The 24474-nt window shown below is 39.3% G+C and overlaps 2 protein-coding genes across 7 annotated transcripts; both read left to right on the plus strand.

Annotated features, from left to right (window-relative positions):
- Positions 1-602: 602 nt before the first annotated feature.
- Positions 603-17761, plus strand: LOC117563338 (UHRF1-binding protein 1). Of its 5 annotated transcripts, none has more exons than XM_052003162.1 (18): positions 603-1273; positions 6994-7195; positions 7268-7867; positions 8225-8948; positions 9492-9521; positions 10256-10348; positions 10411-11540; positions 11605-11764; positions 12560-12701; positions 12762-13322; positions 13393-13507; positions 14021-14041; positions 15081-15223; positions 15283-15406; positions 15477-15624; positions 15689-15866; positions 15932-16049; positions 16389-17761. In XM_052003162.1, the coding sequence occupies exons 1-18, from the start codon at positions 1230-1232 to the stop codon at positions 16437-16439; spliced, it is 4584 nt and encodes a 1527-aa protein (XP_051859122.1). In that variant the 5' UTR covers positions 603-1229; the 3' UTR covers positions 16440-17761. The 5 variants fall into 5 exon arrangements, with proteins under 5 accessions (XP_051859122.1, XP_051859125.1, XP_051859123.1 ...); XM_052003165.1 differs by having other exon boundaries at positions 11605-11686; XM_052003163.1 differs by lacking the exon at positions 14021-14041 and having other exon boundaries at positions 604-1273.
- Positions 17762-17805: 44 nt separating this feature from the next.
- LOC117563339 (probable basic-leucine zipper transcription factor Q) lies at positions 17806-19336 on the plus strand. 2 transcript variants are annotated; one of them, XM_034241612.2, is made up of 4 exons: positions 17806-18029; positions 18100-18294; positions 18351-18719; positions 18794-19336. In XM_034241612.2, the coding sequence occupies exons 1-4, from the start codon at positions 17862-17864 to the stop codon at positions 19190-19192; spliced, it is 1131 nt and encodes a 376-aa protein (XP_034097503.1). In that variant the 5' UTR covers positions 17806-17861; the 3' UTR covers positions 19193-19336. The 2 variants fall into 2 exon arrangements, with proteins under 2 accessions (XP_034097503.1, XP_034097502.1); XM_034241611.2 differs by having other exon boundaries at positions 17808-18029; positions 18791-19336.
- The last annotated feature ends 5138 nt before the right edge of the window (positions 19337-24474 follow it).

Below are 24474 nucleotides of genomic sequence, written 5' to 3' on the forward strand. Positions count from 1 at the left end.
TCGAACCGTAACATGGAAGATTTTGTTAACTGTTGTTTAAAAATATCAATAAAAAATTTCCAAAAATTGCATAGACAATGTCATACGATAATGAAAACTTATTTTCATTTGGAACATCACTTGGAACAATTTAAATAATTTGTGCATAATCTTGAATTGAATTATGAGCGTTTCATCTGTTTAGCATGTTATTTGCGCAGCACATTCAAAAACCGGCTAATGATAAGGCCTCAACCTTTTTAATTTAAATGAGTCATTTGCCTCGTTGATCGGCAACTTAAATTATTTGAAACGTTGGATGTATTTATAGCACTATAAAATAAATAGCTTACGATAACAGCTGTATGTGTTACGTCGCTGTTAGTACTCATATGGAGATGTTAAGCAACAGCAAAACTAGCAGCTGTTACTTTGATTGTTGAGCTTCATTCGCAATATTGTGATCAAATGGGATGTCGGTTTAAACAATTTGGGTCAAATATTAGAATTGATCAAATAAATGAATTAAAAATTGTAATAAAATATGTACAAAAATTGTTTTAGATGTAATTCAATTGAGTGTAGAAAAAATACTAGCAGTTAATGTTATTAACACTGTATGAAAACTGTTAAAGTTGTATGTAATCGAATCGAGCACTGTTTTGCATGACGACTACGGTCTTGTTTTTAATTATTTATATATCAAGTGCGGGTGTTGTTTATTGTGCTGCTAAAATAACGACGCGAGACAAGTAAAATTTGGCGAATCGTTCGTTTTAGTGCGAATGACGCGCGAGGCGGCGCTGCAACAAAACCAAATGCACAAGGCACAAGAAAAAATTGCCAGCTGCTTGTTTGATTGTGAACAGTGATTTTCTTGAGGGCGCACATAATATGAATGATAAGAGCTAATTATAACGAATATCTATCAAAAACCATAAAAAATTATGACTAATGCTGACGAAAATTTAACAAGAAACCCAATGCCAAAAGTGCTTGTATAACTAACGCGCTCGTTAGCACAAATACCAGTTTTCCAATAAGAATCATATACATAGAATAAGAAAAAGAAAAAATCAAGTGCTCCTATTGTGCCTCTTCATCTCGATTCCAATTAATGCAATAATGTGCTGCTGAGTGAGATTATTATCATTATTGCTGTTCATCGTGTAGTTGTTGTTATTGGATCGCTACTGTAGCGAGATTTATTACATTCCAACCGCCTTTGCTGCCTCTGCTGACGTCGCAAAATGGTCTCGTTGATAAAAAACCAATTGCTCAAACATTTGTCCATGTAAGTGTTGTCACCAGCATCGTTATAACCGAGTTAGCGCAAAATTGCATTACAATAATAAAAAAGCTATGCTAATTAAGAGACCTGGCAGCATGGGGCGCCATCATTTATTTACTGTGGGAAATTTAATTGATTTTTCCAAGCTGCGGCGAGCAACAGCTCGTGTTTTTAGTTATTGTTGTTGTTGTCCCAATGTCGTTGTCTTTGTACGCGGTTGTGTGTGTGTGTGTGTATTCTTTTTGCAGCTTCACAGCGGCTGCATTTAACAGGGGTGAGGGAGAGCTACCTTGTTATCATTATCGTTTATCGCTCTCCCACCTCTCGACTTTATTTTAGAGCGTAACAAGTGGATTGATGAGGCTGCTCTCCCTTTCTCCCTCTCACTCTCTCCTTTCATACACACCCACACGCACATCGTTACGCTTCTGCCATAATAAAAACACTTTCAATTTCAATTTAAAATTTGATGTTTTAGAGGCGCCGCCGGCTCTTTGCCCAATTCAATTTTTAAGATCTCCACAATATGTTTTGCTTATTTCCATGCATGTTTGTGTACATGAGAATGTGTCCTGCCAGCTGCATAAATAACAGAACATACTGACTGCACAGGCGCGGATTGCAGGGGGTGAGAGAATTGGGCCCCATCATTGACCTTTTCATTCAGAGCTGTCAGTCAACTTAGCAAGACAAAACAAGAAATTTTTTTTTGGTGTACATTTGAATTTGGTAAAAGTTTTAGCTAAGCAAACGAATAAGTTTTAATTAAACAAATGACCTTTATATATACAGCACGAATATAGTAGACATTTGCGAATTAGTAATTATAATTTTTAAAAAGTTTAAACGAACATATATTTGTAGCGTCTATATGAGGTATACAGAAAATAAACTTAACAAAAATACAATAGATTTATTTTTAACTTTATTTCTAATTAGTTGTCAAAATCTGTATGCACATACATACATATAACGTATAACAGTAGATCAGAGCTTACTTCACTATCTCACCCTGGGCTTAAAGTATTATTATCCCAGCAAAGAGAAATACTAAATTAATATATTCTTCTTGACATATATAATTTCTTTCATTTAGTTTAGAACCCATAAAAAAATTCCACATGTACTTCCAATAATCTGTATGGCTATAAATATAGCTTTCTCTTTACTGTTCTATCATTTTCAGTATGTTTATCGATTTCCATAGGCAGTACGCTCCTGCGACACATGTACATATGTATATAAATAACTATATAATACGAGTGTATGTGTGGTGCGTACACAAAGTTGGCGCATTTATTTGTCTTGTCTTTGGGGCCTTGTGCTTTAAGTCTTGCTTTCATGTGCCCAAGATTTTTTTTCCACGCAATTAAGCTGCAAACAAACTAACTTTTTAACAAGACTAACGTGTAAATGCAGGGGGGAATGGGGGGAAGCATACAGGTCAAAGTGTCTGATTGCATTCAACTTGGTGAATGCCAGCATGATTCCTGTCACTGCTTTCTTCAAGCCGACGCACTACCTCTACGTGGTTCTCCCTGGATTGTCGCTCGACAACCGTTGAGTGGCAAACTAAAGCGCGCGACGAGAGTCCTAACTCTACAAACTAGGTTTTGGCGTAGGACTTGGAATCCACCCATGCAAAACACAATTCCAGTGAAGGAAGCAAGAGAAGCCTCGGAAAGGAACCGATCTAACGTTGACGACCATAGCAAACGTAAAAAGGACAATGATTTGAGAGTATGCACTTGGAACGTACGAACTTTGTACAGACCTGGTGCTGCTCAACAACTAGCAGATACCCTCAACAAATGTAGGGCTGACATCACTGCTATCCAGGAGATGCGATGGATAGGACAAGGCTGCATAAAGAGGAAGAACTGTGACATTTACTACAGCTGCCATCCAGAACGGCATGAATTTGGTTGTGGTTTCGTTGTAGGTGCCAGGCTGCGGCGCCGAGTCTCTCACTTTCGGCCAATAAACGAGAGAATTGCAACGATCCGAATTACTGCCAAATTCTTTAACATCAGCCTGATATGCGCACATGCTCCAACGGAGGAAAAGGACGATGCCACCAAGGACGCTTTCTATGCGGAGCTCGACCGAGCTTATGGCCGCTGTCCTTCCCATGACATTAAAATTCTCCTCGGGGATTTTAATGCCAAGGTAGGACGAGAAGACATCTTTGGTGCCACCGTCGGGCGATTTAGTCTACATGAGACCACCTCGAGCAATGGTCTCAGATTAATAGGCTTTGCAGCTGCGCATAATATGGTAGTTCGTAGTACCGGATTCCGTCATTTGGACATCCATAAGGCATCTTGGCTCTCTCCCGATCGACTGACCAGAAATCAGATCGATCATGTTGTGATCGATGCAAGGCACGCATCTAACATACTCGACGTACGATCCTGTCGGGGTCCCAACATCGACTCCGACCATTATCTTGTTGCAGCTAAGATTCGCACACGGCTATGTGTGGCGAAGATTGCACGTCGAAGTGCGTTAAGAAGGCTGGACATCGGAAAGCTGCAATCACAACAGGCGAAGAATGCATTCTCCACTCACGTCTCGGGGCTATTAAGCCGAGCACCTTCAATACCTCAAGACACAAGCGATATGTGGGCGCTCATATCTCACTCCCTGCGAGCTTCGGCAGAAGAGGTACTTGGATTCCAGCGTCCTATAACAAGGAATCCATGGTACGATCAGGAGTGTCGTGACGCAACAGCTGCAAAGGACGCCGCCTACAGAAGAACACTGCAGGCTGGGGCGACACGAGCTATTGTGGACGTCTACAGGTTGAGAAGAAGATACGAAAAACGCCTTTTCAGACGCAAGAAGAAAGAGCAGGAAAGGCGAGAGTGTGAGAGCATAGAGAGCAGCGGATGCAGAAATGAAGCACGTAACTTCTACCAGAGGGTCAAGCGTCTGACCCAAGGATTCAAGTCTGGTGCAGTGGCGTGCAGGGACGATGATGGAAACCTTGTCACAGAAGCAGAGGTCGTGCTGAGGTTATGGAGGGATCATTTTTCGAGTCTGTTATCTGGCTCAAGCACAGACTCTGAAGATTATGATCCACGAACCCCAATCTATGGCACTGATATTGAAGTGCCAATCCCGAGTCATATCGAAGTCAAGGATGCAATCCAACGGCTTAAGAACAACAAGTCTGCAGGTGCTGACGGCCTGCCGGCAGAACTGTTTAAGGCAGCTGGTGATATGTTGGTAGGGAGCATGCACCAACTAATCAGCAAGATATGGCTCACGGAGAGCATGCCCGAAGATTGGAATCTCAGCATGATCTGTCCCATCCTGAAGAAGGGTGATGCCACGGTGCGCACCAACTACCGCGGAATTAGTCTTCTTCCAGTTGCGTACAAGGTCCTAACGAGCGTATTGTGTGAAAGACTGAAACCCCATGCTGAAGCACTGATTGGACCTTATCAGTGTGGGTTCAGGCCTGGCAAGTCCACTGTTGACCAGATTTTCACCTTGCGCCAAATCCTGGAGAAGTCTTACGAAAACCAGATCGACACGTACCATCTCTTCGTCGACTACAAAGCTGCATTTGATAGCCCCCGGCGAGATCGCCTATATGCCGCCATGTCTGAGCTTGGTATACCAGCAAAGCTGACTAGACTTTGCAGAATGACATTGAGCAACACCATCAGCTCTGTCAAGGTAGGATGTGGCCAATCCGAAACCTTTACTACCAAGTGTGGCCTCAGACAAGGTGACTCGCTGTCTTGTATACTCTTCAATATTTTAATGGAGAGTATTATAAGAAAGGCTGGTGTACATCGGACGGGCACGATATTAACCAACAGATGTGTCCAGCTCCTTGGTTACGCTGATGATATTGATATCATTGGCCGCACCAAGCGTGATGTCACAGGAGCCTTCGGGGCTATTGAAAAGGAATCAGCAAAAGTAGGACTAGCAGTTAACATGGAAAAAACAAAGTTTATGGTGTGCTCTAGCAGAGAATCGCGGCGTCTTGATTCTCAGCTGACTGCAGAAAACTATAGCTTTGGGTCCGTCAAGGAGTTTATTTACCTAGGCACTGCTATAACAAGCACAAATGATGTCAGTCTGGAGATTAAGCGGAGAATAACACTTGCCAACAGGTGTTACTTTGGGCTCAGTAGGCAGTTTAATAGTAGAGCTCTCTCTCGACGCACAAAAACCACACTCTACAAGACGCTCATTCTTCCAGTACTCTTATATGGTGCGGAGTGCTGGACTGTGACGCAGTCAGATGCAGCTGCTCTTGGAGTGTTCGAGAGGAAAATTCTTCGCAAAATCTTTGGTCCAATCTGCGTGGACGATGTTTATCGCATCCGATACAACCACGAGCTGTATGAGCTATACGGCGATGTTGACGTGGCCAGTCGAGTGAAATCTCAAAGACTTCGCTGGCTGGGCCACGTTGCCCGTATGGATGAAGATGCTCCGGCTCGTAAGGTGTTTGATGCGATGATTGTTGGGACACGAAGGAGAGGACGACCCCGAACGCGTTGGCAGGACCAGGTGATGGATACCCTGTCCACACTTGGTGTTACCAACTGGCGAAGGCGCGCTCAGGACAGAGCCGCGTGGAGGCACATCGCGCTTCAGGCTGAGACCCGATAAAAGGGTTGTAATGGCCACATAATAATAAATAACGTGTAAATGCAAAGCAAACTTGTTGCCTTTTATCCGCTTTGAAGCCACCCGCCCTTAGTCAGCACCCAACAGTTGCCCAACAGGATAAATAAAACGGGGAGCTTCTTCTTAAAGTAAAAAGTTTCATCATCGACCCAAAAGTTTCAATTAAATAAACTTTTTTAGCCGGGTAAATTCCCCTTTTTATTTTTTAATATTTGCGACACCATCTTGATATCCTAATGGGCACATTATTTACTGTTTACATAAAGATTAATGATAATCGGACTAGTATAAGTTATTAGATTTTCATTAGACCAACTTTTAATTTAAATTCTTTCAAGTAGAAAAGCTAAACAGCAGAAATGGAAAAGTTTACTGTAAAAGATGTATGTATAGTATATGGATACATAGAGAATAAAACTTCTATGAATCTCAACATTTTTTATTGCAATTAGGTTCATTCTTATTCGCTTCCTTTAATGGTTTATTTATTTTATAAATTAAGTTTTCTTACATATGTTTCATGTTTACGTATTATTTTTTTTCTGTATTTATTTAGGGTGAGACATTTGTTTTGTAAGCAATACTTTTTTGGTAGTAAAACAAGTTGTACTAAACTATTCTGAGTTGAGGATTAGGAAATACCTTTACACTCTTAGAAACATTGACACAAATTTATTTTTACCTTATGCGCCTTGAGTCCTTGATTGTCCTACAAGATATTTATAGTTCGCCCCAGCTGATTCTATTTCCCCGATTGCCATTCAATTACATTGCCACTTACATACCAATTACTTACCTTCAACTCGAATAGATACGTCAGCATGGAACTCCACATCGTTGTCGAATCAATCAATATTTAGATTTCAATTATGCATGCAGAACATTAACTAGAAATGGGTCAATTGATGGCAACTGACAGGTCGTTCGTTCCTCTATCTCTCTTGTCTTCTTGGGTTGGCGCCACTTGTTGCCATTAAATGAGCGATGACAGCTCAGTGAAGCTGAAATAACGAACATTCAGTCTTGACTAACATCTTTATGTTGTCTTATGGTTTTGTTTTTTGCAGCTATACAAAAAATCTCTCATCAGACAAAATCAATTTGAGCACATTCCGTGGCGAGGGTGAGCTATCCAATCTGGAACTGGATGAACGTGTTCTCACCGAGCTGCTGGAGTTGCCCAGTTGGTTGCGTTTGACGTCCGCGTGGTGCAATCATGTCTCCTTTCGCATTAGCTGGACAAAGCTCAAGAGTGTGCCCATAACGCTGGTAAGGTTCAATTGATTTAAGTGTTCTTTGATGTATTCGCGCAATCTAATCATTTTTTATGTTTATGCATAGACACTTGATGAGGTGCGCATCACCATCGAGACCTGCAATCCCACAGCTCGCGATGCGGGGGGAGGAAATTCAACGTCTGCGGCTGCCTTGCCACAAGTGCCTCAGGGTAAATACAGCTTCATACACAAAGTGGTCGATGGCATCACCATTGTGGTGAATACGGTCAACGTCAATTTTGTCAGCGCCGCCTTCACAGCCTCTGTGCAAATGTCCCGCATTCGTGTCGAATCCAAGAATCCAAAATGGGCCAGCGCTGATTTGCGTTCCACACGTCTTAAGGATGGACATAAGGGTATCATACTGATCTTCAAGGAGCTCTCCTGGCAAACGGTACGCATCGAGGCTAGCTCCACGCAGGACAAGTCCTTAACGCCGCTGCGTCTGCTCACGAATCATGCGCGCTGTCGGATTACGATCAGAAAACGTTTAGCAGACTGCAGTTTGTTGGCTTCACGATTGGTGCTTATATTGGATGATCTGCTGTGGGTGTTGACGGACTCGCAGCTGAAAGCAGCCTTGCACTTTGTGGACTCGCTGTCGGGACTCATTAAGGCCGCCACACATGCTACGCAAAAGTCAAAGGCGGCACGCAAGTTGCAGGTGAGCGTGGATTGATTTAAAGCTGGTAATCAAAAGCGTAGCAGATTGTGGCCAAATCATATTAGTTACACTCACATTAGCTTACATGACGAATTGCAAAAATAATTATATTTTCTCAAATATCTCCCCGTTAACTATTATCTTAACATCCTTTACTTAACAATTTAACTATTCAATAAGAATACTGTCGATTAATAGTTGTTTTCGGATGAAAGACAAGGAATAAGACTGTTAAACCGAAATGTCGATAGCTTTCCTTCTCTTAGAAATCCCCTTAAATGTGTAACGAGTATCGAAAAGTAGATTATATTTGTTGTCTATGCATCATTGTTTAACCCTCCGTTTTCTCCTCCATAGACGCTCCCCGAGTACCAGGCGCAGGTTGCCCAGCAGCAGAATCGTCTCTCGGAATCGGTTAACACATCAACCGCTCAGCGAATGTTCAATGCATTCGATGTGCGCGAGACTTCGTATCATTTCTTCAGCCAGCGCATCGATCTGCACTTGTGTGACGACGAGGGCGATGGACGCTCCAGTTATCCGGAGCTGGACAAGGGCGGCGCCTTGCAGGTGTCGGTTACAGCCTTTCAGGTTGACTATTATCCCTATCATTTGGCCAAATCGGATCGCTCACATTGGGCTAAATACAAGGAGGCGTCGGTGGCGCCAGCATTGTGGCTCAAGGAATCCTTGAATGCTTTTCGGGAGGCTGTACTCAATCTGAGCCAACCCAATCGACCCGCAATGCATGCGCCGCTGGAACGCAGTGCTCCAGCCTCGCCGATCATGCTGAATGCTTCGCTGTTGAGCTCTCACTTTGGCAACGGTGGCACTGGCTCCAATGGTAGTAGCACTCCGACTGCAGCTGGCGTAGCAGCATCAGTTTTGGGTGGTTCTGGCTCAGGAGGCTCAGGAAATGCTTCGGCTAGCAGTCAATTCTCGCAGGCAGCGCAACAGCGGAATACCTTAGAGAATCTGGCCAAGTTGATGAGTTCGTGTGTAATTCTGCGCATCGAGGATTTCACCTTGTATCGTGTGACGACGTCGGGTAAAAAGCAAATGCCCAAGGAGTTTGTTTCAGGTATGAGAAGTGATGCAGTTGATCAAATCCTTACACAACATCTCCAAAAACACATCTCCGCACTAACAGTAAATTCAAATCAACGCTTGTGTTAAAGGCTAACACAGCTGTGACAAGCTGTAAATAATAATTGACTTGAATTATTAACAGCAATTAAAAGTTATAACTTTGCTAAAAAATTAGATAAATTTAACATACGTTTTGGACGTTTGTATGTCATATTAACATGAATTGTTTAATTCAAAGCCTGTTAAAAAGTACTAAAAATTAAGGCTAACAACACATTTACACACATTGATACACACATCAACGCTTTTACATTATTCGAACTAATGTTAATACGCTAAATTCTCTTTTTTCTCTTTCTCTCTTGCATTTGTTTGCTTTTTGTATTTTGTGTGTTGTGCATTTACATAACTCATGCATTTTTATTTGCCATCACGAAACCTCATCATTCCATTTGTCACACTTTTGTCACACATCCGCTTTTGTTGTTTTTGTTGTGCCTCTGTCGTTTGTTGTTGTTGCTGTTGTTAATTGTAGCACAACACAAAAGGAAAAGCCGTTCCTCAGGTGAATATCACGCATACGCCACGCCTGCCAGGTATGGCTGAAACAGAAAACAGATCGTTATTGTATAGATAAATATATGTATGCAGAGACGTGGAATGCTGCAGCTGCTTTGAATATGTAAAGGATGAATCACATCGTGTAGCGAATAGAGCAATTTATAAATTACATTTTTAGTATGAGAAGTAAGGATTTTTTAAAATTGAAATAATATTTCTGTAACATTTTATCGTTCATACCAAAGCTGCAAATAAACTAAAAACAAGTCAATACAAATTTATTTAGCAAGAAAAAGTAAGATTGTTTTAAATAGGTGTTACAGAAATAATTACATCTGCCTTTAAAGACCACATAAACTTATATGGTCTCAAAACAATGAAAGTAAATTTGTCGTTTGAGGTTAATATAGTTTAAAGCTTGAATTCCATATTAAAGTGTGATGTAGTTTAAAATCGATTCTTTTTATTCTATACAAAAGATGTAAGATAGATGGACATCAATCAATAAAGGTATAGTATTTGGTTAGCTTAAATGTAGCAATATTGATATTAGGCAGAAGACTCTCAAACAAGCTTGGCAATTAGTTTTTGATTAAATCGAACATTTCCTATGGCTAGCATACATTAAATGATCTGTAGATATAAGCCATGCCTGGCTACTTCGCTTGTGTTGTTAGTCAACAAAACTATTCAACAACTAATTGAATATTTAAGCTAAAATGACTTTGTCGATTGCAGGTGACAAGGATCGCTATTCGTTTCCCGCCGAGATGCCAATTGTGCACGCCGAATATACGTATTTCTACTATCCCGGTGATTTTGTATTTCCACGTGAGTAAATCGATTAAATAACAAATGAAGTATATTACTAATATCCTTTGCATGTTTTTCAGTGCCGCCTTCGAAGATGTTTGTGCACATCAATCCGTTGCAAGTGCACTTTGATCTCAGCTCGATATTGTGGTTGAATTCCTTTGGCTTGAATTTGCACGAGAGTTTGCTGCGCACCAGCGTCGGCTCCCAGGCCACACTGCAGCCGCAACAACAGTCGCAGAGTACGCGCGGCTCGATTGCCTCATCAATTGCCTCGAATGGCTCCAATGGCACACAGATGGCCGCTGCGTTGAGCGTGGAACAGGAGCCAAATCTGATGTACATGGATGTCAAGGTGGAGGCGATTATGCCGCGCGTGGTCATGGAAGCGGCGCTGGATGCGCCAAATCAAAAGGATCGACCCAAAACAATGCAGATACAGATCTCACGTTTCGCCCTCACCAACATACGTGAAATGGGCAGTTCACGAGCGGATTTAGCACAGGCCTTGCACTCCCTACAAGAGGGATCTCTCGTCTTTGGCAGCGGATTTCCATCGGTGGATGGGGATATGTGTATTGTCACGGATCGCATACTATCGCATGTGGCTGCCTCGGATGTGAGCATGATGCCAACAGCAGCAGCAGGAGCAACAGGAGCAGCACCCATGTCGCCGCAAGCACAGCTGCCACGATCTGCATCCACGCAGTACCTGTCACGCTATGCCATGTGGTCGGAGCCGCGCGATGTGTGGTGCATTAAACTGGATCCCATTTGGGTGGATTTTCTGGGCGCACGCTCCTTGGGCCCGAACAAATCTATACCATTTGTGGATGCAGTGCCCATAACGCTCTGGCTGCATGCCGGCCAAGCTCAGGCACAAGCCCAGCTGGAGCTGGAGCAGCGACGCCAGAGTGCGGCGAGTTCGCAAATGGAAAGCATGGGATTGGCACCGTTGCCATCGCTGCCGCCACTGCCACGCAATCCATTTCTCAGCGAGGAAGATGTGCGTATGCCGCAAGCAGCTGCAGCTGCCACAAAAGAAGCGCCTGTGGAGCGCTGTGCGGATATGCATGCAATTGCGCATATTTCGAATTTGGTTAGCCTGCAAATCGATCACTATCAATTGCTGTTTCTGCTGCGTCTCGCCGAGGAATTCAATGAAATGTCCACGTTTCTTAATCTGGATGCCGAGCGCATATTGCAAAAGGTTCGTCGTCATACTAAAATCACTTGCACTTCTCTCGCTAATCTTAATCTTACGTGTTTTATAGCAAAATCAACAGAAATCCATAATATTTGGGTGTGTGGTGCCACAGATCGAGGTGACCCTGGTGATGCCATCGCCAACACCTGGTAAGGAATCAAGTGGTGGTGATGCTGAAAGTGTCTTACCCGATTCAGCTAGTTTGGGTGATGATTTACACATGAATAGTAAGAATTTATATTTCTTTTGTTGTCTCTCTCTCTCTCTCTATTATTATTATTATTAAAAAAATTAACTTTAGTTTTAAAACCCATATACAACAAAACCAACTAAGCGCTAGCTAACGCTACTAACAAACTGAAAAAACTGTGTCCCCTTTCTCTCTCTCTCTCTCTCTCTCTCGATGTCTCTAGTGAGCAATAATTGTTAAACAATAGCAAATCACACGTAGTTCTCACCGTCCCCCCTTGTGATTCCCTAGGAACAGTTTTATTATTATTTATCGTGCAATTTCATTATGATTTTACTGCTGTATTTTTGTGCTTTAAATTTTTTAATCAATCTATAGGGATTTTAAGCCACTTGTTTATAAACCTGCCCAAAAAGGGGGCGTGGTTCTGCAATATTAAAATCAATAACGTGATTTCTTTATTTACTCTAGAGAAACATTCAAGATAAGTTCAGTTTCACAGAATTCGTTGATAAATAAAAGTTATGCAAAAAGGTTGATAATTTTCTAATCATTTTGGCTGCTTTAAACGTTGATTGATCTTGTGCACATTAAACTTTTTGCTTTTAGTTGCACTATCAAGAAATTAGTTAACAATTTATAATGCTAAGACAATGTTAAATATCACCAAAAATAGTAGCTGCCGAGACCACGCCCTTATTTCTTAAGTCGCATGTTTTCGTACTAAACTAACACCAAACGATATTAGCTAGCTAACAAATATTGTAAAATAAACGTATCGTTCAAATGCAATTTAAACAGAAATTAAATATGAAATATTTACATATAACAGGCGGCAATATAACTTGGCCAACACCACCGCCATTGGATCAGCTGAAGAGCAATACGTTTGGCAGCGTTGAGACGCCCTCGCCAGTGACCAATGAACCGCCTTTTGACAGTGGCATACACATATCCAATCCGAATACACATGGGTAAGAATGTAACAATGTGATGCTGAAGAAAAAATATATTTAATTGCATCTTTTTGGCAGATATAATGTGCAGATACAGAGCACTCCAACGTTGGCTTCCTCAACGCCAAGTCAGGGTTCACGACCCGACACTGGCATCTCTATGCAATCACAATCCCAATCGACATCGACAACTACAGCCCCGAAGAGCGTAAAGAACACAACGATACGTTCAAGCGGCGGCAACGATGCAGTGCCCAGCATCACCAAGGAAATCAATTCGGGTTTGCTGTCGATGAAGAAGGGCTTCTCCAGTTTTATGACTTCCATTGACTCGGCCATCAAGTCGGGTACGCCCAACGATGATGTCAGCGACACGTTCTCGGTGCAGAGCGACATTAGTTCCGATTCGGAGAATTTCGCCATTGTCATGGGCGATGACAAGACCATGGACTGCATGGATGTGATGTTCCGCCTCAATCCATTCACCAATGACAGCAATATGAAGGCCTCGCCCGTCGAAGTGGCCAGCGAGGTGTACGAAGAGCCCAGCAGCTATAAGACAAACATGTCCTCGCCCTCGGAACCCTCAGAAGGCAGCACGTGGCGACGACGCGATCTTGTGTCCATGGCCACCTTTAGGTTGCATTTAACAGAAAAAATTGAATTGCTTATTTAATTTGTAAATTAATTGCATATTAATCTATTGCAGGCTGACAACAGTGGAGGTGATACGTCAGCAGGAGGGATCCAAGTCCTCGGTGCGTTTGCAGGTGGCTGCTGTGTCCTGTGATGAATGCGGCGCCATTCCCTGGGATGAGTTGCAGGTGCGTTACGCTGTCAGTTATATTAATTGTTAATTATCTGAATTAATATTGAATTTTTCTTTGGTTTTCTTTGTGTTTTTGTATATATATAAAAACATAATTTGTTTTCTTTTTATTTTCTTGCCAAAATTCAATGTTATTTCGCTCAACTTTTTCATAATGTTTCTGCATGTTTCGATAACTTTCAACAAAAAAAATGCTAATATTTGCTCTAAAATATTTATTTCAATTTTACTGTAAGATAACTTCTCATATAATCATTTTCTCATTATATTTTCTCTCTTCTCAAAACGAAAAAAAATGAAATATGTTTTCATCTAAACAAAAAAAAAAAAAACAAAAATCAAAATGATCTCAATGTGTGCTAATTAAACAAAATATTGTGCTCAACGTATAATTTACTCTGTTAAACAACGAACACTTTGTAAATTGATTAATGACAACAACAACATGACACAACAACTACAACTACAACAAACAACACCTTTCTACAACAACAACAACAAAAAACAGATCGCGCATCAAGCGAACAAGGTATAAAAATCAAAGCTAAACTACAAAATTGAAATTTCTTTTTAAACTTAATTAAAAGCTATCTTATGGTTTAATGCTGCTTCTGTACATAAATATTATTAACTATGTTTTGGTTTTGAGATTAATTATAAATTTATTATGTTTTGTAGTTGAATATTAATTTTTATTTTTGGCTTCAATTGCCAGCGCTGATGCAGTTGAAAAGCGTTTTTGGCCAATTAGTTAAGTAGTTAAACGATAATAAGTATGTTGAAATAACTATATATAAAAAATATGTCTCTACGACTGTCAAATGTGTTAACAACAATAGGCAGCTTTGTTTTTTGTTGATGAATTGAATTTTTTATTGATACGAATGTGTTTTTTGAGCATGCCCCCGCCTCATGCCCATCCAACGACTACAGCGAGTCAGCCAGGCCATTATAATACCTATTATAATACCTATTCAACAAAATATATAATAGCATATATTATATACTTTTTAACCAATAGAAAACTAGATTTTTTGTTGTAGAAAAATTCCAATTTATAAGTTTGAATATTTTGTTTGTGGTTTTTTGGTTATGATTGGTTTGTTCTATTTCTTTGGTTGCAAATTGGCTTAAACACTTAGGTTGTGAAGGCATTAACAGCCCAGCTGGGCGAAGACGAACTCTTTAAGCTAACAACAACAACATTACAATAACAATAACAACAACAATAAAAGAAGCAGCAACAACAATAACACTAACACCAATACAACAACAACGTATACAAACGACTAACACCTTTAGCTTTAAACAACAAGAATAAACTTGAAATTAAAACACAAATTAAACAAGTAATCACACACATCTCTTTCACCCACACACACACACTTCTTTTAAGCACTCGCACACTCACACACACACACACACACACACACACACACTTACAGCATGTGTGTGCCTACTGCTTTGCATGTGTTGTGTAGTTTGTTCGCTTGCGCTTGGCTTCAATTTGAATTCTAGCCAACCTCTTAGCTCGCTCCATTTATTTATACTATCCCCGCCACTTGCAGACCAAGTTTGGGGCTCGCTGCAAAGCCTGGAACCTGGCGCCATACAATCCAGAAGCGCCGCCCTGCATTCGACTGCGCCTTGAGGAAACCTTAAACATGCCCAAGGAAATTGAAGGCATCATCGATCGCAAGCGCATACAAAGGTAAGTTCATACAGATTTAATTCGTGTTATGCAATAAATGACAATTGTTCGATTTGCAGTTGGTTTACGCACCATGCGGAGATACGCGTCAAGGACATTAGTCTGGACTTGTCGATGAGCACAGTGATTGGCCTGGGTGACTTGGCGGAGGATGAGATCATTTCCCCGCCTATGCCTGTGACGGTAACTTGACTAGAGATTGTACGATCTGACGTCATTAAACGCTAATTTACTTTTTTCCTTTTCCTGCTAGATTAATCTGGAGAATGTTCGCATCAATTTGCTGGAGGATCGACCGCCTGTTAATATTACCTCACCGGGTCCAGTGCCCATAAATCTGTGCATTGGCCGCATGCATTTAGAGCGTGACAAGAATGGTCAACTGCAAATACAGCCAATAGGCAAGTCATTTATTAAATGATATATATAAACATGTATTTTAAACATTATTAAATCCTATTGCAGATACAAACTTGAGCGCTGATCAACAGCAATCGCTGGGAGCCAGCGGCTTGTTTGGTGCACCGCGTGAACGAGATCGCGAGCTGCTTTCTATGCAACTGGTTATGCAGCAAATGAAGCTGGACAATGAGCAGCTGCGCAAGCAGCTTGTCGACTCCAAAGTCAACACTGACAATTACAGGTGAGTGAAGTAATAATATCCGTATATTAATCTCAAATAATTTGCAATTAAATTAATTCTGATAGGCACAAGACCAAGCAGGAAACGGAGGTGTTGCGTTCGTATTTGAAGGCAGCACAGGATGATATTAGCATATTGCTGGAGGAGAAGAAAGCTTTGTTGGACACCATTCGCTCAATGCAGGTGCGCTTCAATTGTTTAAAAGTATTAATACTTGACAAAAACCACACATCCACTGTATCGCTGTCTTTCTATCTACATATCTGTTGTACACTTCTAAATGTTGTTTGTATGTTTGTTGCTGTCACTTTTGAAACTTGTTTGTTGTGCGTGTAGTTGCAACACGTTAAGCTTAAGAACACCACAAATAATAATGCAAGGACAAGAGGTCAGTTCTTTAATGCACGCACTCACATCTTCTAGACAAAAAAAAACACACACCACACTGGTTGCATGTTGCTTTCGAAATTCTTTATAACACTTTTTGGAAAATTTGATATTAAATTGTTTTTCGTTTTGTAGCTGCAACTGACCTCATCGAGTATGAGCCGTAAAAGCGATGGCAACAGGTAGCACAACTGCATGGACTGCATACAATGCTGCGGCGAAAACAACAATGCCTAAGGTCACGTGTGCATCCCAGGAATAAAGGAGAAAGGAGAAAATGAAGAGACGTCCTCATAAACACATTTAATGTCATTTCGCTTTTAAATCCATCATTGCGTTGAGTTTTAGCAGAAGACTGAGCCGTACTGAACACGGACACTATTCACGTTGCCGTTCGTCGTCATATACTTACATGCATAATTATATACAACTATATACACTATACTAAACTATACTATATTCTTAACAATACTATATACATATATTTATATTTGTATTGGTTTTTATTATTTATAAGCTATAGCTAACTGTTCCAAAGAGAGAATGTTGTTGATCAGAATTGATTTTAATTGTTTTAATATACGAGCTTTTTTAATTTTTATTGCTGCTGCAACTTTTAAATATATAGCACATTGTTAAAGAATAGTACATTGATTTTGAAACAAAAAGAAAACAATTGAATCAAAATAAAAGTAAATATTGTATATTGCTACCTGCATAACTATATAACTATTGAAATGTAATTTGACATTGATATTACGCCGAAAACTAAATGAAACATTGTATATTCTATAGAGATATTGATAACATATTGTTGTGATTCATGATCATATCAAAAATACTGAATTCTAGTAATTATACGTATTACCTACATATTATTCTAATTATTGATATTACAACTATTAAATGTGTGTGTATTTGCTGTTGTTATTCATGTGCTAACTTAACTAAACAATTGGCCAAATTACAAAAAATTAAACTATTAACTAACTTTAGCATTGAGTACTAGCGAGTTATTAAAATTTTTGTATTACATTATTGATTGCATTCCAAATAAAATTGATTATCGTTTACTAGCAGTTAACTATATAACAAAAAAATATGTATTCAACTCTTAACTAAATCAAAAAGAAAATAGAAACAAAAACCAAAAAGGAAAGTAACATAAATATACTTTCAATTGAACTCATGTTAAGTAACTCGTATACAAATTTTTAATCGAAAGTTTTCATATTTCAATATACGACATAAACAAAATCAAAAATATATACAAAAATATATATACATACATATGTAGCTTAATTTACAAGCTGATTGTGTAAATTTAAAAGCCCGAAAATATTAACAAATGTTTGAAATAGCAAAAACAAAGCTAAATATTGATTGTTATACATGCATTATTTGAACGTTTTCATCTGTAGCTAGGTAGAAATAAAAAACAAAAACAAAATGAAAGCAAAGGAAATTGAAATCGTATAAAAATAAACATCGATAAAAATGACAAGTTATCGACAATGTTTTTATTGTGACTGGCAACACAGTACGCCATTTTTACTTTGTCATCTTTTCAACATCAGGGGGCAATTACCGTAGAGCTTAAAAATCAAAATGGAATTTGTTTATAGACCAACGAAATATGAAGTTGAGATAATGTGGAGCCAAGTGGTTACTTCGTATGGCATGAATCATTTCAGTGACCAGGAATGGCAGGAAATCTTTGTAGATTTCTGCAAATGCCTCACATGCGATACAGATCCCTACATTGGCATGGACAAGGTAATGGAAAATTTTCTCCCATTTATTGCACTCTGTAAGTACACATACATATTTCACTCATATTCTCTAGGTGGGTGAAATGGCCAATGATCTCATGAGTTCGGGAGCACAATATGCAGTTACCCCACGACCGCTGCTGCGCTCGGCAACATCAGTTGGACCATTTTCTTGCAATCCACCAACGCAGCCGCAATATGTCAGTTGGCGTGAGCAGCGAATGGCAAATCATTCCGTATGCATGACCTCACAGCCAATGCAACAACGGGTACGGGACTGGCCCATACAAAATATGAATATCTGTGTAATGATTCTCATTTGCAGCGTTATCCTTCGGTGCGCCATGAGAGCGTGCTACTTAACACGCCAAGTGCTTATGAGGCGATGCAATTTAAGCCCACCGTATCGAATGCTGAATTTTTTAAGAAACCGGCTTCATTGCCGGAGCGGCAAATTCCACCAGTATCACAACAAAAAGCACAGCGACAAGCACTACATCCACAACAACGCTATCAAAGTGCACAGCAACTTCAGCAGCAACAACAACATCAGAAATTACAGCAACAGCTTTCGCTGCGCCAGCAACAAAAGCAACAGCAATTGGCAAATCCGACACAACAAAAAACCGCTCATGCAACTCCTGCATACTTTAATCAACCGTCGCCCAAAAAGCCCCGCATGGATTCATACCAAGTAAAGTTTTTATTATTATTTTTTATTTTTATGTATATTTTTAAATATACTTTTCGGTGCTGCGTCCACAGCAGGGCATGACCAGCAGTCAGCTTAGTGAGGTGGATCGTCGTAATAGCGTAAACTTTGGACCGAAATCTGATGGAGGTAAAATGACCAAGATTCTAAATGATGTAAATCTTTCCACATCAACGTATGGAGCTCAGCCAGATCCTCTTGAGGATTGGCTGAAGAATTATCCTGATAAAACCGCCAGCGAGTTGACCACCCATGTTGGAGATACCGATAAGTTTTTTGATAACTTGCCCAGTTTATCAACATTGTTGGAGCCAACACCATCGCTCGGAAATCCAGTGGTGATTGAAAAACCGGCTTCAATTGCTGGCGTTGGTGCTATTGCTGTTGATGTGGATAATTCGGGCAATGACAAGAAGAAATCTAAAAAGAAGAAGTCCAAGCAGTCGAAAAATTAAAAAGAAAGAGGTCGAATTTCAGACAAAAACTAAAAAAACAGATATAATACCACGCACACACAATAATTATGTACCACGAAATTAAAACTATGATTGATGTTTCCAATTTTAATGGGAATGCAAATAATAAATAAACTTAACGGATTTTTTAAATGTAGAATCCCATAAAAAACTAACATATTTTCAAATGCTTGAGAAATGTGAAAGCTAAGAGGCTGACATTTTTCGCTATATTTTTCAAGTCACGCGATATTTATCGAGGTAAAGGCCAATATTTTATGATGTTGACCGCTTGATCTTTTTTAATTCAGGGGTTGAAGTAATAGGTTTGTATTACAAACTTTGTAATGGTTTTTACATATTTGAGTTGGCATGCTAGTAAGAAATTGTTTAGCATTTAATAAAAATTAAATTATGCTGATTTTTTATTTCTTAATATTTTTATTGTTTTTGGGTTTAATTATTTAGAATGTATTAAATTGGAAGTAAAGTACCATAAAATGACTTTAGTATTATATTGTTTCTTGTTTTTTGTTTAATTAATTATGTTATGTTTTTAATTGGACAATTTAATCAAATTTAACGTTTTCAGGGTTTTTCAAATTTGTATTTTACTAAGGATTAAACTTAACGGGCAGAATTCGATAAGTTGCTTACTGAACATGTGTGTCAAGCAGTTTACATATCAGCAAGCAGTGGCACAGCAGGTTACCGGTAAGCAGTGCTCTTAGGGGGCATCCATCAAGTAGTTTACAGAATAAGCGCAAGGCAAGCAGTATTGTGTCCTAAAAACTCGTTACAATCTGCCAATACATCAAGTTTCTTTTTTTTATGTTAGACAAATGATCGTTTTGTGGTTAAGAGGCTAACAATGCATGTAAAACACTTTACATAAATTTCATTAAAAGTGCAAACCAAGCGACAGCGACAAGAGCAGTAGATGCACCGAAACATCATAAACACAAAACTGCAAAACAGCATTGTAAGCTCCCAACCGAAATTGAATTTGCGGTTTTGCGCATGTGGGCGTGGAACAGGGACAGGGGAGAATTGAGATATCGTATCGAGGCAGCAAATAACTGCAAATGAAGCTAAAATGCGGTCAACAAATGTGGCGGCAGCAGCACAATAAACAACAAGAGTAGAGGCAAAAAAAGGAGAGAGAAAAAAAAAACAGTCAAACAGTTGGATAATGAGCAGGCTTCTGTAAGGTTATGATGTGGACAAGTCTGTGTGCCATGGCCAGAGATGCAACACACACACATACATACACACACAGATGCACACACACACACACACTCGCGCGCTTATCAAAGTCATCAACACGAGCATTGGCGACAGTTTGCTACTGGGAAATGATGTGGTATGTGGTTAGTTGTGGCCATGCGCTGATGACTGGTTGACTGGCTGACGGGGCACAAACTTTCAGCCAGTGGGGCAGACGAATAGACTGGCAACTCGAATGGTTAAAGTTGCTCCAAACAGCACTAGGTCAGTCAACTGGTCATGTTTAAATGAAACTGCAAGCAGATACACAAATGCACACCCACACACATGACGAATAAACGTGCCAGCGGCATGTTGCAACAATCTCCAACTACATGAAGCAGCAACAGCGGGAGCAACAGGAGCAGTGGCAGGATATGGATATGGTTTACATGCAACACAATATCAGGCCGTCAAGTTGCGGTTGCTGCAACTGTGTTATGCGATATTGTTCAGGTTCCGTTGATGACACCAGCGACGTCCACTAAAAGCTCAATTATGCTACATAATTAAACATTGCACAACTGATTAAAGATAACAGTTTATGCACTCACAGTGTCATCTGCGGATTTCCATTGAACTGCCTATGAAAGAAATATTGAATATAATGTATTTTAAAGTAAAAATCAAACTTGTCGAATTTAAAATGGAGACCACATGAAATATATAAAAACATCAATTAGTCTGTCGAACACCTAAATCTCTGCAACTATAATAAATGGAGATTACGGACTATACATTACACAATTTTCAATAATAGCTACAATTTGAATATTTCAAGATAATATCTTATGATTTAGATTGAGTAACATTTATTAATCATTCCTTATATGTTTATTTATTCTTTATATTTATTTTATTACATGGTCGATAAATACAAAAAGTATTACCAAATGAGAATGAATAAATACATACATATCTACTGCAAAGCCTTTACGTTCAATAAAATATGGAGGGTCTCTACTAGTATAACCTCGACTTTAGCTTTCTTTCCTTGTTAAATCATTTAAAATCGGCTAAGTAGCGTATAATAATTTATAGATGTTGTTTGGAAAGTGGTTTTCTGGAAATGACTTTTAGAGTAATCACTTGCAGTAAGTTTTAAAATAAACATTGATGGACTTTACTCGCTTGTGGTAGATACAATCATTGCAATCAACATCAAATGTTCGCAGCGCAGTTTCATCATTGAAAATCAGCTTCAACAAAGGACATTATGCACTCAACACACCCACACACACAGTGTATGTATGTACATATATGTGTGTGTTGCAGTTATCGGTAGTTGACCAAGTTTTAAAACCCATGGCGGCCCATGTTGCGCATGTGTAATCCCATTAAAATCCAATAAGTTAAATTATTTCCATTATTATTATGTGAGCGCACTTTGTCGCCTGTCCATGCTCAACTTTCTGTCTGTCGCATGCAAGTCCTGATGCCTGCCGTCGTGCCGTGTGTCCTGTTTATATCCTGGCTGATAACTGCTTCTCAGTGTGGGCGTTTATCTCGATATTTTGCCGGACAGCCAGTGATGACCACTGTTGTTCGCTGCCTGCTTTCCTCATGCTTCCCTTAATGCTGCTGTCTGTGGCTTTTGTTGTCCAGTTGGCGGCACTTTTGACCAATATCTGCAACACTTCAAACTCATCCCGGTCATTTCCGTGGTTACAGCCATTGGCTTCTGTTGGCTATTAAATTGCATTACGGCTGGCAATCATTGTGAGTGTGTTGTTGTTGCTATTGCTCTGTTCTTATGCCCATGTAATTTCAGTAATTTCGTTGTCTGCTTTTGTCGTTTGCTTTTTAATTACTTTGCATTTTGATGCGTGCTAATGTTGAAGCCAACCCAGTTGTTCAACCACTTACGAACACTTCACTTAAGCTCGTTTCTCTCTCTCTCTCTTTCATTATGGTGACCATTTTCAAGGCACATTTCAAGCTCTAATTTTCTTGACAAGAAGAAATGCAATAGGCACTTAATGTATAGCACATTGTTCAAGCCTATAAACAAGCATCCGCCTATCGATAGTATTAATAGCCAATTGATAGCGTTTATGTCAGCTGAAGATGATTTTTCTTGACTTTTTTTTTAGTGTATAAATATTTGCTACATAAAAACAAAAAATGTTATTGAGTGAAAAGACTTTAGCTCATCGATAAACATTAATTTGCTATAACTATCGATAGTTTCCCTTTGCAAGACTCAGCAAAAAGTGCAAAGCGGAAAAAATAAGCGTATAACGTTGCCAAAATAACGGTAAAGCTATAGCAAAATTCCACGCAATGTATTTAAAAGGTTCTTTGGAGCATCGTTAATAATGCTGGTTGCCAAATGGTGTGCAACAACAAAAACAGAACACTGCTTTTGCAGTATATAAGGCGCTTATAATACGCATACGCAGTGTATGCCAAGCAGCCGCCCTGTTGAGCAGCGCGAAATTGAGAGAAATAATGGGAGTGTAAGCCCCAAAACTAACAAGGCAGGAGCAGGAGTTGGAAATGCCAATGAGATGGCAATGGCAACACCCATTTTTTGGTTCATGAACATGCGGCAAAAATTAGAAACGAAGCGATACGATGCGATGCGATGCGATGCGATGCGAACTGAACACAAAACACACAACTGACAACGGAAATTGTGCGAACGGCCAAGAGAAAAATCGACGCAAAAATAACACGGCAAAAATATCAGCAGCAACAACAATGACAACAACAACAACAAGAATAACAATTGTTACTGCACTGCCAGCAAATATTGTCGAACAACAACAGCAGCAGCGAAAACACGAAAAAAACAGAAACTTGTCTAGTAAAATTGCACAAAAACAACAAACATAATGTAGCTCAGTAGTCGAGTGTGTGTCTGTGTGTGTATATATAAGTGAGTGTGTATGTGTGTGTGTTTAACAACTTGCCATTGACTGTTGTTGCGTGGTTTTTGGGGCCATGCTGCTGGAAAAACAATTACATCGACATGTGCGCCAAATGCACCGATTACAGCAGCAAAATCTAGTCGAAATATTTGCCCCTTTAAAAATGATTACAAATTTAAATAAAATGTGAATTATGTAAATATTTACCCATCGAATTGTCCACAGCCAAGTCTCAGAGATTTCAACCTTAAAACTCATCATCTTCGAGGTGAAAAAACGTAATTTTTTTTATATGTTCTTGGCAAACTTTGATTGGACATAAGTTCGCTTTGCCTATTTCTGTTTTTCATTGTTTCCCTTTTTGTTTTTTATCTTTGTTCTGCTTTGAATTTTATTATACTTCGATTTACTGCAGATTGCAAATTGGCTTAGGTTTTTTTTGTTGGGCACTTTAATTCCTTTGGGATTTCGAGATATTTCACGAACATTGTTCTCTTTTTTCTTATTCACAAAAAATAAATGTGTTGAGATATCATATGTATAAAGAGCGAAGAGAGTAGTTAAAGTTAGCTAATATTTTGTTCGTAAATTGTTATTTTTTGTCATTGTAATAACCAATACAATTCCTTATGGCAATGGGATGAGTCATGACGACTAAGGCTTTCACGTTAATTCGTAAGTCTATGAAGTCCTTCATCAATTTGAAAGTGGAAACAAAATTGATTACACAATAAAATAATTCTTTATTTGAAACCAAAACATAACACATCCTTAATTAAATATTCTTGACAAAAGGAAATCATCCCTCGTTTAAATGAAAAATATTGAACTACTACCACAACCATTTACATTATTACATTTAAACTTTTTTTCGCTGTGCTAACAACCTTTATTGATGCTCTGTTCCCGCATGTGAATAGCAAGTTTCATATTTTTCATGTTATCAAATATTTAAGAATAATATTTTTTGCTTTTGGGCAAATATCACTTTCGGCTTTTTGCGAATTGTCTGTACACAAAACTAACGTGTTGTTTGATATTTTTCTGTTTGGTATATCGTTGTTTGGATTTTAATTATCAAATGCAGAATGCAAAAATACCAAATGCGATATGCAAATACTGCAAGCAGATGCCTTAGAGAAT

This window comes from Drosophila albomicans, chromosome 2L (assembly GCF_009650485.2).
Source record: "Drosophila albomicans strain 15112-1751.03 chromosome 2L, ASM965048v2, whole genome shotgun sequence".
Classification (NCBI taxonomy): domain Eukaryota; kingdom Metazoa; phylum Arthropoda; class Insecta; order Diptera; family Drosophilidae; genus Drosophila; species Drosophila albomicans.

Coding starts and splice junctions, on each gene's coding strand:
- LOC117563338 (XM_052003162.1), top strand. CDS start 1,230: ATGGTCTCGTTGATAAAAAACCAATTGCTCAAACATTTGTCCAT. Junction 13,508..14,020: donor TTCCCTGGGATGAGTTGCAG/GTGCGTTACGCT, acceptor AACAAAAAACAG/ATCGCGCATCAAGCGAACAA. Junction 16,050..16,388: donor ACACCATTCGCTCAATGCAG/GTGCGCTTCAAT, acceptor TTCGTTTTGTAG/CTGCAACTGACCTCATCGAG.
- LOC117563339 (XM_034241611.2), top strand. CDS start 17,862: ATGGAATTTGTTTATAGACCAACGAAATATGAAGTTGAGATAATGTGG. Junction 18,295..18,350: donor CACAGCCAATGCAACAACGG/GTACGGGACTGG, acceptor TCTCATTTGCAG/CGTTATCCTTCGGTGCGCCA. Junction 18,720..18,790: donor CCCGCATGGATTCATACCAA/GTAAAGTTTTTA, acceptor CTGCGTCCACAG/CAGGGCATGACCAGCAGTCA.